A 15,201-nucleotide genomic window follows, 5' to 3' on the forward strand; every position below is an offset into this window, starting at 1 on the left:
GTCTTGAAGGAGAAAAGAAATGTCTGGCTCTGGTTGTAGGATATGCTTCACAGGAGATGAAAAATGAATTTCTGATGAGAATCATAGAATCATTTATGTTGAAAAATGTTTCTAAAATCAGTGAATCTTATTCTAACCCCACACTACCAAGCTGCCCTGTCCCTGCAGAGCTGCTCACCCCCATGCATGGCTGCCCAGGAATATCCTGCCTCTGCTCAAAGAGGAAACCCAGAGGATTGTGGTGGTTTCTTTCCTTCATGAGGATTTCCTCACCTGTGCACTGTGGCAGGGAAGGCAGACACACGTTCTTCACTGTTCCTCACATGGATTTTGTTTAAATTTTAAAATACTCATGTTTGTTATGAGTCCCCTGCAAAGGTGTTTAAGTCTTTGGGTTTTGGTGCTGTAGGAGAGGGGAAGGTGTCACCATGGGGGAACAATGATCCCCATGCAGTGTCTGTCTTAGTCCTCTGTGCAGATTGCCCCTGCTTTGTTGCCTTTGAAGTACAGTTATATTTTAGTGTTTTTTGTCATCAGGTCTCCTTTACTGGTCCCTAAGGGCCTGACTGTCACCCCAGTACCGTGTGAGTTCCCTTGTAGGACAGTAATGTCAAAATCCTCACGTTTCTTCTCCTTTTCCCTTCTCTTTCCCTTCATCATCCATGGCTGAGTTTATTTGGGTGGGATTCCAGCATCCAGCTCTGCCCAGCCCTGGCAGCACTGGGCTCCTCGTTAGCTCAGGCTGCACCTAAGGCAAATGTCAGCAGGAATCCTGACTTAGAAATTTCTCCAGAGTTCATGCGGGGAGAGTTTATCTTGCAGCAGTGACCTTTCTTGTTGAACAGGGATTAAGGTGTGAGCAGGGTCTGTGTGAGCCTGGCAGTGTGCAGGAGCAGCCTCCTGCCCCTGCCTCAGCTCTGGCTTCCAGCTCTTGGCTCCTTGACATAAATCACTTGGCAGAACGTGGAGAAGCATCTCTCAGGCATGTTAAATGGGGATAAAGGCACTCTGCTGAAGGAGGGGCTGGTAATGAAGCCTCACTGCAGGAAGAGGTCCAGCTCTTGCTGTGCCAGCCCTGCACAGCAGCTCCCAACTCCACCAGAACCTGGCATTAAAAAAAACCCTGCTGGGGCTGCTTTATCAGCCCACATTTTTTATATCCTTCTGTGTCCCATCTTGTTTTCCCTCACTGCTTTTCATGCTGCCCAAGGCACTGTGGCACTGGGCAGAGTGAGCCTGAGGCTCCCCAAAGCCTGTGCCTCTGGCCTGCAGGCACACACTCACCTGCTGATCAAAATTCACAGTCTTTTCTGTAGGAAAAACCACAGCAAATTCAAAGTGAAGGAAGCAAGACATTTACCTGCCCTGTTCCATCCCTGCCAGAGCTCCTGGCTGCTGGCCCTTGCTCTCCCTTGGCACAGGTGGAACTTCTGCCCAGAGGATGGAGGATGGTGGGGCTGAACATAAAAGGTGGTTGGCTGTGATTTACAGGCACATCTAATCTTTCCCAAACCTCTCCTGACCTTGATCTATCACTGAGCTTCCTGGGGACACCTGGGATTGTGAATTTAGCCTTTGGAGGTGCTGAGGCATCCTCAGAGCTGTGCAGTTCCCACTGCAGGATGTTCTCCCTGGACACTTGGTTGGGAGATGGGACCTGAAATGAGCCCTTTGCTGCCAGGACTTCAGAGTGCTGGCAGTTCTTGGAAGGGGAGAAGGTGTCCCTGGCAACCCTCAGTCAGTGCTGGATCAGTCTGATGGATCCAGAGGCAGGGGGTTCATGGTCAGCTCAGCCCTGGCACCAGCTCAGGCTTTGCTCCTGGCACCAGGAGCCCTCCCCTCCATGCACAGCACAATCCCCTGGCAGTTTTTCATCACCAAGCTTCCAAACATCTGCCCCAAATTCCTGTTCTTGCCATGGGATGTTGGTGGCCAGGAAAGTCTCCAATTCCTTCCAGCCTACAAGGAATTAATGTCAGTGCTCTGCAATTCCCACATGTCACAGCAGCCTTGGACAATTTCTGACAGGAAGTTTTCATCAGGAATTTTGTCATAAGGACAAAAAGGTTTCCAAGAAGTATTAACTTTTCTTAGTGATGCAGTGTCTGGAGTCTAGAGGCATTTTTCTTTCTTCCTCTTAGTCTCAGGGTACTCCAGGTTTGTGTAAAACAAACCTGTTTCCAGGTAGTTCTTGCCAGAGCACATCAGGGTTTGCATGTTGGGGAAGTTGTTCAGGTCCCTTTGCTGTTGTGGTAAAGGTGCCTCTGGCTCCAGGTGAGCTCACCTGAGCTCCTGGAAGAAGACAAATGCTTAGCAACTAACCATGGCTGAGCCAATCATTGAAATACATCTTTCTGAGCCTCCTGCTAATTGTGGGAGCTTCCTGTTCCACTTACAGGGTCTGGAGTGAAGTGTTGGCTCTGGAAAAGCTTCCTGCTTTCTCTGTGGAGCTTTTCAGGCATGGAGAAGTGCCAGGGCATCCCAGGCTCCCCACAGCACTTGCCAGGCTGTGGAGCAGCTCTGGCATGCTCACCTTCCCTCCTGTGAGCAGTGTGGAGCCCCTGGTCAGGAGATGGAAAACAACCTTTTCATTCCCTACCTGAGCAGCCCATTGCAGCCCTTCCTGCAGGTGTGAACCTTCCTGCAGGGACTGTGGGGGCCCAGGGGGTCTCTCAGCTGCTGCTTCTGGAGGTTTCTGTGCTGCTGTGGGGTTGCAGGGGTGCTTTGCTGACAGGATGCCCCTGGCTGTGCCCTGTCCCCCTGTCACAGCCAACTGGCTTTTCTGTGTGACTTGGCAGGAAAACTCACATCCATTTTATTGAACCAACAGGAGGGAAAGGGGGAAAAGTGCTGGCTTCTAGTAATAAAGGGCTTTGGAACATCTCAGCTGGATATTTTTCTTCACGAGTGAGAAGGCCAAATGTTATCTTGACATTTAATCTTTAATAATAAAAAAAGGCTCTTTGTTTGCCAGCGAAGTCCAAAATCTGTTTACTCTCTCATGCCTTATTTCTTTTAACTTGCTAGCTCAGATGTCCTACTTACCCTCCCCTGCTACCAGTGCAGAGCTGTGGTGAATCATTTATTGTCCAGATTTCTGTCACCACAGAGCCACCAGCTGCCAGGTGTCCTTTTCTTGACCAGCTCATTCATTTGGGAACTGGGAACCCTTTGGGTGGGCAGTGCAGGGGAAGGGGCCAGGGCAGGAGAGTCCAGCCTGTGCCACCAGGCTCCAGGCCAGTGGTCAGTCCATGGAGCTCTGACAAAGGTCACTCCAGGCCACACCAGACCTCATCACCCATTTGGGGTTCAGTGAGGGCCCTGGGGAGCTGCAGCCAGAGGAAAAGGCTGGAGGAGCCCTGGGGCAGCCTGGAGGGGTGGGGTTGGGGCAGGCTGTGGGATGTGCCCACGTCCAGCCCCTTTGGCCGTGGTGTCCTGGCACTGCCCAGGTGGGGACACAGCACAGGTGGGTGTGCAGAGCAGGCTCCCTGTGCCCAGGTACACCAGGTGTAGCTCCAGCTTCCCATCTCATCCAGCTCCTCCCAGCCCGCTGACTTTCCTTTCGCATTGAAACTCCTTCCTCATAAATTCTACATCCAAGAGCAGCCGTGAGAAATGCCAGAAGCCTGAACCATCTAACATGCTTTAATATCTAAATTTCTCCTTCCGTTTCATTCTTATTTACATTGTTTTTCTTTCTCAAAAAAAACCAAAAAAAAATTTAAGGGAGGAAAAAAACTAAATTTTCTTTTACTTCCACATTAGGAGGTGAGTTGTCATCCACCCTCTGGAATTCTTTTTTGCTTTTGATCTTTATTTTTTTGTTTAATTTTGGTTGATGTCCCGAGCATGGTTTTGGAGACGAAGGTAGGTCTTCGCTCTCCAAATCAAAAGGGAAAAAAAAAACTCAATGAAACAACACTCTCCTTGGTCATATTTAAAAGAGAAAAATCCAAACTGTTCCATTCCATATCATTTAAAGAGAAAAAAAAAATCGACTATTGAACTATTTCTACAGCTAACTGATCCAAAAGGGCGGGTTTTTTCCAAAAGTATCGAATGGATCCAAAAATTATTTTCCCAGACGTGATTCAAGTTATTTGCTGTCAACATTTTAATATCAATATTACCACAATGTGTAGTCTCAAACTAGTTCCTTTGTAGTTTGCATGGGATGTGAATGCTGTCTCGGCGTGCCCAGACCTAGAGAACTTGTTACTACTGCATGAGCATCAAGTCAGATGTTGAAAAATACCTATTCTATTTTGTGATAATTTGGTGAAAATGAGCACCTCCAGTCTCTGGTTGCAGTAGTGTGTTGAATGATTGTTCTTTTTTTATTTTCTTTTTTTTTATTATTTATTTTTATTTTTTATATATATCCATATATATATTTTTGGAGCTCTAAGCTTGGTAGTAGTCCGGGCTGACTCTTCTCCAGTACTTGCTCTCCTCTCGCATGGCCTTGGTTAAGTGTTAGAATTGGGCCCAGGCTGTTGGTTCTGGTGTTTGGCTTTGTGATACCGGTGCATGCCCGGCGTCTGGCCTCATACCCAGCTTTATTCTCTGCACACCAGTCTTGAATAGCTACAGTGCTCAACCGAATTTTGGCGCACCCGCTTCCCCGGCAGGCTCCACCCCGGCGCGGCCGGGCGGCTTCCCCGGCGCCAGCAGCCCCGGGCCCGTGGCGGATCTCTACGGCACGGCCAGCCAGGACTCCGGCGTGGGGAACTACATAAGCGCCGCCAGCCCGCAGCCAGGCTCGGGCTTCGGGCACAGCATCGCCGTGAGTACCCTGTGCTGGGGTTTTTGGGGGGTTTTGGGAGGTTTTTGGGGGGTTTTTGGGGGTTTGGGGTGGTGGCTCCACGGCGAGCGCGGCGTCTCGCTGCCCAGACCTGCGAGCATGCACAGCTGGAGTGGGGAAACCAAAATCCAGCCTTTGGCCAGTCATCACCTTGTGAGAAATCACAAATTGCTGCTTTTTCGGGGATGGTGACTCCACCGCAGCCCTTTCCAGTAATTAATCACTTTTACACTGAATAAATTATTTCCTGATATCCAACCCGAACATCTCTTGGTGCAGACACTCCTTTGGAGCCACCTGCAGCCAGACATGTCTGAAAGGGCAATGTTTAATATTTAACAAATAATAAAATAAATAATTTTAATATTTAATAAATATGGGGGTTAAATCCCTGCTTGCCCATTTGGGTTTTATATCAGCCCAACTCCCCCTCCTGGCTGACACACCCTTGGGTCCCCGCTCCCTGAAACGAGCTGAATTAGCTCACTAATGTGGCTGGTGGGGTTCCAGGACGTGTCCTGCTCCTCTTCACCCGTCTGGTGACCTCTGGGGTCGCTGCCAGCCTGTGCTGTGTCCCCAGAGCCGCAGGGGGGGCGAGGGGCCGCGCTGCCAGCGGGGCACAGGGGGCACAGAGGGGCTTCAGCAGCTGCACGTGGCTGTGGCACTGTGTGTGAGCATGAATGGGGCTGCCCTGCCCCTGGCACCCCACACCAGCACAGCCCAGGCTCCTGCCCTCCCTGGGCTGGGCTTTGTCTCCTGGGCAGGGAGGAAGTGCAGAGGCTCCCCCGAAGGTCCCTCAAACCAAGAGGAGAACTTCACCCCCTGATGGAATTGGATGTGGGGAGCAGGAGTGTAGTGCAGACAAAGTTGCTGAAATTGTTCCTTTTATTGGAAAAAAAGCCAAACAAGCCTTTCTGCCTGGCTTTGTGCTCCTGTGCTCAGTTCTCATCCTGAGCCTGTCCCTCCTGTGGTCACACCATGGACCTGACAATCCCTGTGGATCAATTCTAGCACAAACATGGAATATTAGTGCTCTGCAAGGAGCTGCCTCTCACCACTTACAACACCTCTTACTTCCATTTTTCACCTAAAAACCTGTTTGTGCTTGAAAACTTGGGCACTTTGGTCTCACCAACATCCCCATTTTTCAAGTGATAGGACACCAGGTCCAAGCCTGGGTATCCAGATTTGTCTGCACTAACACTTCCCAAAGATCCATTTTATAATTGACTTGCTGATTGGCAGCCTCTTAATTCCCCTAATAACTGCAAAGAATCCCATAGCTTTTATTACATATATATTTATTTAACACTGTCCATTTACTAACCCTGGTTTAAAAATAAAGAAGGGAGAACCCCAAAGCTTATTTTTGCACCTGGGGGAATGAGAAGATGATGGTCTTGGAAAGGTGACCATAGGGTTGAGCACACCTGGTGACCAGAACAGCTCTTGGAAATCCCTATTCATGCTGGCAACACAGTCTTTCAAGTCCTTTGATAATTTCTTGGCAAAATTAATAATCAGCTGTTCCCATGTATAGAGCACTGATGAACTTAACAATTGTGCAATTTTAGGGACCTTTGATTGCAACGGCTTTTACAAATGGATACCATTGAAACGTTACACATGGTTGGTTGCCATCTCACTTGGAGGTATTACAGTATATCCCATTTGTACTTTGTGCTGAACTACCATCTCCCCTATATTTACTTTAAGTGAACAATTTTTTATCTTCATTTCGTCTTTCCTTGGCCTTTAATCATTCCTTTCTGTGATTTGTGTTGCTCAAATCAACCTCACGGGCTGGAAACTGGAAGACAGATCCAAAGCTAAACCCCCCAAAAGTCACTTTTTCATCTTCATGATGCTTCTTGCAATAATTTGAAGAGGCAGAAAAGCCAGAAAGCTGTGGGGAATCACCCCCAGTGCCAGCAGCCTGAATCCCAGTGGGATCAGGGATCTGCTCCCAGGGCACTGTTTAAAAATAGCTGAGCCCCACTGCTTTATTGCAGAAAAACCATCATGCTTAATTAAGTGCTGTACCAAATATTACAGCTAAAAGATAACATTGTAACTTGTAACCATAGAGCAATTATCAAGATTAAAAAAAAATTAAACCTGAGCAAATTAAATTAAAGGCATTACCTGAGCACCGCAGCCCTGGATCGCTGCCAGTTTCCTACCCTTTGAACTAAGCTCGAGTTAATTAAATGTTTAATTTTTATTTTTTATTATTATTTGGCCTTTGGCATATTCATCTTTGCAAACAAATATTCTTAACACTCGGAGTGGAGCAGATTAGAAAATGCAATGAGGAGGAGAAGTTCCCCCAGTTGAATGGCAGGGTTTGCCCCGACAGGTGGAATGGGTGTGACAGATTTTATTTCCCTGCCTCTTGCCCAGCACTACATGATCAATGTCACATCATTTACATTCAAAAATCAGTCTATGAAATTAGAATTAAAGTTAGTCAAGGGGGCTGGGAAACATTCAGAGACTTTAAACTCCATAAAAATAGATTTATACCTAAACACTAGTGGATCAAGGGGGTTTCTATTTACTCTCCATCTCCACACACACCCCCAAGATTACCTGAAACTGTTCTGTCAGTTGATTTGCTCCACCAAGGAGGGGTTTTTATGGGGAGCAGAAGTGCCATGAGCTGAATCCCAGCACGTCGCAGTGTCTGCCGGCCGCTCCATTTGTCAGAATCCTTCACTTTCCTGGCCCGTCAGCCTCTGGAATGGGGAGGTGGGACCCGGGGCCAGCTGGAGCCCGAGCAGAACATCATAAATCAGGCTAATAACGCTCAGCCCCAGATTGATGGGCTGTAATCACTCCTCACTCCACACCCATCACCGCAGCCAGCGCTGACGCTCCAGCCATCAACGGCTGCAAAACAAAGTGCTTCTAATGTTGCTCATCACTAATTAAAATGGATTTTGAGAGGAGGAAATGAGCCTTGTTATTAATTCTTCGAGGAACACCGAGTTTGAAAGGCTGGTCCCGTCAGCCCCGGGGCAGGATTTGGCTGAGCCGCAGGTTCCTGGGACAGGGATCAGCTCCCACATCCCTGCAGGGACTCACCCCCGGCAGGATATTTGGGGATGGCTTTGGAGTCATCCCAGAAGTACCAGGGAGCATCCCCACCCCGTGAGCTGCTCAATATTAAAATCTCTTTTATACATGATATGTCTCAGCTTTAAGCCCTGGCAGGGACGGAGGCTGAAGCTCCAGGATAAAATAATAAAATAAATCCTGGCTGCCTCAGTGTGCACAGGTAAAACTTGTCATCTTCTCTTTCAGAGAAACTCAATTTACCAAAACCATGTGAATTCATGGCAAAACAGATGCCTGAGGAACCATTTTTGTCCTGCCCTACATCAGCTCACTTTGTTCCTAAACCAGCCCAGCCTCAGCAAAGCCCCCAGTCCAGGCTTAGCTGGGATGGAGCTGGAAATAAAAGCAGGGAATACCTGAGTCCCCTCTCCGTGGGGAACACCTCAGCGTTCCAGCCAGTCCCTCTGCATCCTCCCTCGGGGCAGGCTGTGGCCACAAAGTGTCTGCAAACGCTTTGGGTTTTTATTTTGTTAACAATCCTAATGGGCCTCAATTAACTGTCCCCTCCCCTGTCCCTGTCCCTTCTCCCCACGCAGAGTCTCTCTGGATGTCCGGGCAAGACAGGGCGGAGTTTCTGAAGGGGCCCACGTTGGGTGATCTCATCAGACTTTGAGCACTACATCATCATCACCATCATCATCACCCTCATCCTCACCGCCAACGCAAACTGGAGGTGGCACTCGAAGGACTTTGGGTTGTTTAAAAAAAAAAAAAAAGTCTCTCTCATCATCTCATGAATCTGCTGTACTATAAAAACAACAGCTTTTAAAAGTATGTATATAAAACCCATTTCTTGTTGGTTTTATTTTCTCGGTGGGTTCCCCCTCCCCTCTTTTTAAGCCTCTCCAACCCCCACATCTTTTCTGACATAGTCTCGTAGCCACGTAGTCAGAATTCTTTGTGTATGTAGCAAGAGCCTAACCATAGTGGAACTGTTATATTAAGGGGTTTCTTTTGCTTTTCTTTCCCACCTCTTCCTCCTCCTCCTCCTCCTCCCTTCTGTTTTACGTAGTTGTTGTTGCTTAAAGGATGCTGAGATGGTGACAGGAGCCCCGGGGGCTGGCAGGGCACGGGGAGGGGGGAGCAGCAGGTTCTCTGGCCCTTCTTTTCCTTTGCTTACTCTGATTCTCTCTCTATTTTCGGCAATAAGGCGAGGGCGACAAACTTCTTGCTCGTCCTTTTTCTATATAAGTGCTTTTTTTTTGTTGTTGTTGTTTGTTGTTGTTGAAAAGAGGTGATCTAAGGATTTTTGAAATCGTGAATTCTGAAAAAAAAAAGAAAAAAGAAAAAAATAATAAAATGCTGTAAATACAATTCCATTAACTACATAGAAACTATTAAGAAAGAGAAATACAAAACCTATTTTTGTGATGGAGTCAGCCTAAGGCAGTTTCTCTGTGGAAATGGAGGAGAAAAGTTGGAGCTGGAGTTGGAGCCTTTGGGAGCGGCTGCCGGGGGTTGTGATGCTCTGGGACCCTCCCAGTTCACCCAGTTCACACCAGCAGCTTCTCTCACACGTGCTCAGCTTACAAAGGAACAGTCTAGTGGTATTTTTATTTTAATTTAAAAACCTGCTTTTCCCAAAACTGATCAAGAAGCTACAATTTTTCCTACTTAATGCATTTACGGTTCAGAGCACACCTTTAGTTTGGATTTTTTTTTTCTTTGGTTTTTTTTTTTTTTTTTTATTATTCATTGTTTTAAACTAGATCAACTTGCTGTCCAGTCATTTCAGCTGCTCTGGGCACCCCATGGGGGCAGAGCAGTGTCCAGCTTGCATGGTTTCCTTTATTATCCATCACTTTCTGTATTATCAAATTAGAAAGCAACTTTGGTTGGTTTTGATTTATTTTTTTGTTTAATTTTTTTTTTTTTTTTTTTTTTTTTTTTTTTTTTTTTTTTTGGGAATACCTCAGTGCTACAAGTTTCACCCTAGAAGCAACGGAAGATTTTAATTTATTGTAGTTGTAAACAGAATTTAAAAGAAATAAAGTATAAAACATCATTGCACTGTGACTGGTAGGGGAAAAACTGACAGTTTCCTATTTGCACATGTTTAATATTTGGCTGTTATATATATGGTCCTCTGTTGGGGGAGGAAACTTATGAAGGATATTTTTTAATTTAATTTTTTTAATATTGGTAAATAGGCCTGCAACAGCAAACTAGAAGTACAACATGGTAGGTGGCATTAAGAACATACTGTAGTGTGGATATATTTCTTCTTTTTTTAACGTAATATTGACAAGTTTTATTAATATTTTTTTAAATTGTTACGTTTATAAATTTGGTACTTTAGGTACAGCCAGTATAAGACACTGAATGCGACATTTGTTAAAAAAGAGCTGCTGCACTCCTATTTTTGTAAATTTTACTAACAAGTAGACTAATGTAGACATTCAATAGACAAGGTAGAGCAAGGCATCTTTAACAAAACAAGGCACCATACTGCTAAAGGAGAAACCTTGTTTTTCTTGTTTTTAAAAAAAATAAAAATCATGCTTTTTATGTGATATTTTAGGTTTTTTTCTTATTTCAGAACAACCAGGTTTAAGCAAAATGCTGGACACTTTTTAAATATTGAGACTTGATCAAGTAATAAAAAGAAATAAAACCGAATTCTTTAAAAAATAAAAAGGTTTAAATAAAATAAAAAAATTAAAAAAAAAAAAAAAAGACTACGAACCAAATTCCCTGCGATTCAGTGTGCTGTCAGGGAATTTTTTATTGCTATTTTGTCAATGTTGATGATGTACTGTACTACCAGTTGGTTTTCCTCTCCATTCCCTGTCACCTCATAGAATATTCTTTGTTGATCATTGTTGTATGTTAATAGTGTATAAAATGGCTTATCTTGTAAGAGTGCTGTCCTGATGGTAGTGTAGTGAATTTTTCCCCCCCTCTTTCTCTCTTCCTCCTCTAGTACATATTGGTAGGTGTATCGTAATTAAGGTTAAAAATTTAGATGTAGTTATTCAGATTTAGGACCAGTAAGGATAGAACTTTCTCTTATTTAAGAAAAAAAAAATGCTAATAATTTCGGGAAGGTTTTCCATTTTTGTTTTGTTTTTTTTTTTTTTCTTCTCTTTTTTCTTTCTGTGCTTTTTTTTTTTCTCTTGTTTATTATTTTTCTTTTGTTGATCTGATGCGGTTTCAACTAACCAAAGGTCTCACAATGTTAAAAATGCTGGCAAACTCTTAAGGCATTTGTAGATCCCCACCCTTGACTTTGGGGGGATGTGCCATACTACCTTAAATGCTAATGCTAGATATGCAAAACTGGATTTTTTTAATTTATTTTTTAAAAGAGGGAGGCACGGTATATTAAAACGATTTTACTAAGAGAAAAAAGAAAAAAAAAAAAAAAAAAAAAAAGAAACATATTTTTTTAAGAATGCTCAGAAGAAATTGCTAATCTGTGTGAATATGTTTTAGATGTTTATATACCTTTTGAGAAGTCCCAGTGGCCCATAGCACAAATGTCGTGGAACCCAAGATGTTTTGATGTGGCTACCTAGACTGAGGTTCACGTTAGTCCCCCACTCATCTAGAAATCAATTTTGAAGGAATTTTTTTTTTTTTTTTCCTTCTTTGTTCGTTTGGGGGTTTTTTGTAAATTTTTCAGCACAAAGGTTCAGCTCCACCTTTGTCTTACTCAAGCCCAGGGAGTGATGGAGTCCTGGGCTGGTTTGGGGTGGAAGGGACCCCAAAGCCCCTGCAGGGCCACCAGGGCCACCCCCTGTGCCAGGGACACAGTGCCCTCTGCCCCCTGGCATGGCCACCCTGTCCCCAGCCCAGGGCCACCCCCTGTGCCAGGGACACAGTGCCCTCTGCCCCCTGGCATGGCCACCCTGTCCCCTGGACACCCCCTGTGCCAGGGCTGCCAGCCCCAGGGACACAGTGCCCTCTGCCACCCTGTCCCCAGCCCAGGGCCACCCCCCGGAGCCACCAGCGCCTGGGACCCTCCCCTGCAACCCGAGCCGAGATCGGCTTGATTAAAGCAAAGCCTGATCTGTCCTTTGGGGTTTTTATTTTTTTCTTACACTTCATAAATGTTCATATTGAGTTCAATTGTAGCTTGGACTTTAAGGTAGCATGGCTCTCTTTGCTGTAAGTTGATTTTATTTTTTTTCCATTGTACAGCAGCGTCTGCTGGTGAATGTCACACATCTTGCTAGGCTTAGTTAAACCATTGGCTAATTGTGGGTGTAACGACCTGAAAGGTGTTGGGATTTCTTTCCTTCCCTGCTTTCATCTGTAGTGTGAATGAGGGCTAGTGACTCCAGCCACATCCCTTCCTGTTTCGTTTCTGCCATTCACTCAATGCAACATAATCAATAATAAAGCAATATAGTTTACTACATTTTTACTGAAGGCCAGCCATGGTTCTGTATGATATTGCATATGAAACTGTTTACAAAAACAAAAAAACAAAAAAAAAAGGAAAAAAAAAAAGAAAAATAAAAAAACAACACTAACTCATAGCTGTCTTTTATGCTATGGCGATGTCTCTTGGGTGGAATCTTCTGAATTCTTTTTTTTAGTGGTTTGGTTTGTTTTTTTAGAAGTGGCACAGTTGAGAGAGAGGGAGAGGTGAGGTTTTAGGGTGAAGAGACAGGATGCATGGAAGACACACGGGCAGGCCCAGGTCTGCACACAGACACTGTAGAGTTTCCTACGTACAGAATCCAGGCCACCCCACCAACACTACGTGAGGAGATTCTGTAAGCTAAGCAATACTTTAATACTGTAATAAAATTACCAAAAAAGAAAAAAAAATACAAAAAAAAAACACAAACCAATAATAATAATTTTTAAAAAGGTTAAAAAAAAAAAAAAAAATGGGTAGCTTGAGAAAGCAAATCCTCGTGGTGGGTTGTCAGCCCCCCCCAGCAGTGTGAGTGTGTTTGTGGAGAGCTTGGTGTCCAGGCAGGGCTGGGGTCTGTGGGGTCTGTGGGGTGCCCCAGCCCTGCCCAGCCCCTCTCAGTGACTGTCCTGGGTCCCCCTGTCATTCTCTGTCGTACGAGCTCTGAACTCCCATCAGTACTAGGATGCAAGTGAGCATTTCAGGTGGTCATAAATGTACCTAAATAAACTATGGCACAGTGGCAGGCCTAGCCCTTCCTTTTATACTTTAGTATGAACTGATGAGAACTTTGGTAGTGACTTTTTTTTTATATATATACATATATATATGTATCTATATATATCAAGCATCTTTCAGGTCTCTGTGTATGGCTTTCTGAAGCCCTGTTGTAAAATACTATGTGGATGGGGGTCTCTCACATCACAGATGTGGAAAGTATAATTTTATATTTGTATTTTCAAATAAATAAGTTTGTGAAAGGTTTCCATCCTCTACTGTGGTCCAGAAATCAATGTGTTTGTCTGACGAAAAAGTACAATAAACTGTTTTGAACAGATCCACGGAGTCCATGTCATTGGTGGGGAGGGGGAATATTTATTCCTGTGGGGTGAGCTCAGCCCCAAAACTCCTCACCTTGGTGCCCTGTCCCTGCCCAGTGTGCCCAGGTCCCTCATCCTGTGCTGCATCAGCAGCACTGATCCTGTTTCCAGGAGGGGCAGTGGGTGGCCAGGTGCTCCCAGTCCTGCTGGATAAATTCCCAGTGCTCAACCTTTGCTGTGTATTTTCCCCACTGCAGTGACACCTCCTCTCTGCCCTCTCACCCTCTCTCAGCTCTGACATTTTGACACTTGCCCTGCAGCAGATCCAGCTTCCCCCCAGCCCTCTTTAGGCTGCAAACACTCATTTTCCATCGGTGATCATCTCAGGATGGCACAGCTCCTTCCTGGGCACTGGGCAGGGATGCAGGGGCTGCTCCAGCCCCAGTGCAGCCCCTGAAACACCCACCCCCGTCCCAGGGCTCAGCCCAGTGAAGGTCAGCTCGGCAGGATGCTGGAAAGCAGTCAACACATCAAGCCCTTAATGGGATTGATGATTAGTGGAGCACCGAGGGGAAAATTAGATTAGAAAAACAAATGAAAATAATTTCGGAAGTCGTGTTTGTTCGGGGTGGAAGGAGCTTCCACTGCAGGAAACGATTTGACTGCAATCCAGAAGAAAAGGAGCTCGGGTCTGGAGTACATTAGTGTGGTGGGAGGCCGGGAATAGCAGCCACTTAACCCTGTCATTCAGCAAACATTAGTGAATTATGAGTGTATTATATGTGGGTGATGTGTTTTGTGCACAGCCCCCGGGCCTGCTGGAGCAGCGCTGCAATGGGATGGGGGGTCGGTGTCAAAATGTAAATTTTTATACCAGCTCTGGAATAAAAATAAGATTTTGTGTTCGCCTCCCAGCTACTGAAATCAAATTGCAGCCGAAATCAGAGTTGTAAAATAAGCAAAAATTTCCCTTCCCTGTCAAATTAGTGCCCCGATAAAGAAAACAAGGGAGATAAATGTGATTTACTTCCTCTCCCTTCTGTCATAAACATTTATGGCCGAGCTGTAACCATGAGCTGCAGGAGGAGCTGGGGCTGTGCAGTGTCACCCACGTGGGATTTTGGGCACCCCTGGGGCAGGTGGGCTCCTGCCACATCCCATCCTGTGCCCCCATTCCTGCAGGACTCCCCAGCCCTGTCCCACCAGCTCTCCCAAAATTTCACAATTAATCCCGGGTTCATTAACGTGCTTGCAGGACTTGAGCACCCTCTGCTCTTGGGCAGAGCCACTCATCTGCAGCTCAGCAGCAAAAACCAAGCCAGCATTTATTAATTATCAGCTTAAGCGTTTCTTTCACGGCTATTTACGAGGGCTGCCTCATTATTAATACAGAATAATAAAATAGCAGCATTTAAAACTCATTTGTTCCACTGGTACCAGTCCCTGTGGTGGCACGAGCCTGGATGCCACCCAGCCTGAGAGTGCTGTAACCCTGGTGGTGATGAAACCCACCCAAAAAAAACCCTACCCCCAAAAAAAAAAACCACCAAAAAACCCACCCCAAAAAAACTCACCCAAAAAAAACCCACCCATAAAAAAACCCACCCCAAAAAAGCCCACCCCAAAAAAACCCATCCCAAATAAACCCACCCCAAAAAAACACACCCAAAAAAACCTACCCCAAAAAAACCACAAAAAAACACATCCCCTAAAAAAACCCCACCCCAAAAAAACACACACACAAAAAAAAAAAAAAAAAAAAAAAAAAAAAAACTGCCCCAAAAAAATATACCCCAAAAAAACCCCACCCCTTCCCCATTCTGCATTCAGTTATACCAGATACCACAAGAAATGAGCAATTCCAGCAGCTC

The 15,201-nt window shown here is 45.4% G+C and overlaps 1 protein-coding gene across 9 annotated transcripts in view; it reads left to right on the forward strand.

The window, feature by feature from the left end:
* Positions 1-13,347, forward strand: part of MSI2 (musashi RNA binding protein 2) — a 201,763-nt gene extending 188,416 nt beyond the window's left edge. For 3 of the 9 annotated variants that reach the window (XM_056506674.1, XM_056506673.1, XM_056506676.1), the window contains 2 exons: positions 4,632-4,786; positions 6,379-6,456. In XM_056506674.1, coding sequence (XP_056362649.1) covers positions 4,632-4,739 — 108 coding nt within the window. In that variant the 3' untranslated portion in view covers positions 4,740-4,786; positions 6,379-6,456. Of the gene's footprint in view, positions 1-4,577; positions 4,787-6,378; positions 6,457-8,460 lie in introns of those variants that run through there. The other 6 variants (XM_056506669.1, XM_056506671.1, XM_056506672.1 and 3 more) reach the window with 4 other exon arrangements.
* Positions 13,348-15,201: the final 1,854 nt, after the last annotated feature.

The sequence above is a fragment of the Oenanthe melanoleuca genome, chromosome 19 (assembly GCF_029582105.1).
Source record: "Oenanthe melanoleuca isolate GR-GAL-2019-014 chromosome 19, OMel1.0, whole genome shotgun sequence".
Lineage (NCBI taxonomy): Eukaryota > Metazoa > Chordata > Aves > Passeriformes > Muscicapidae > Oenanthe > Oenanthe melanoleuca.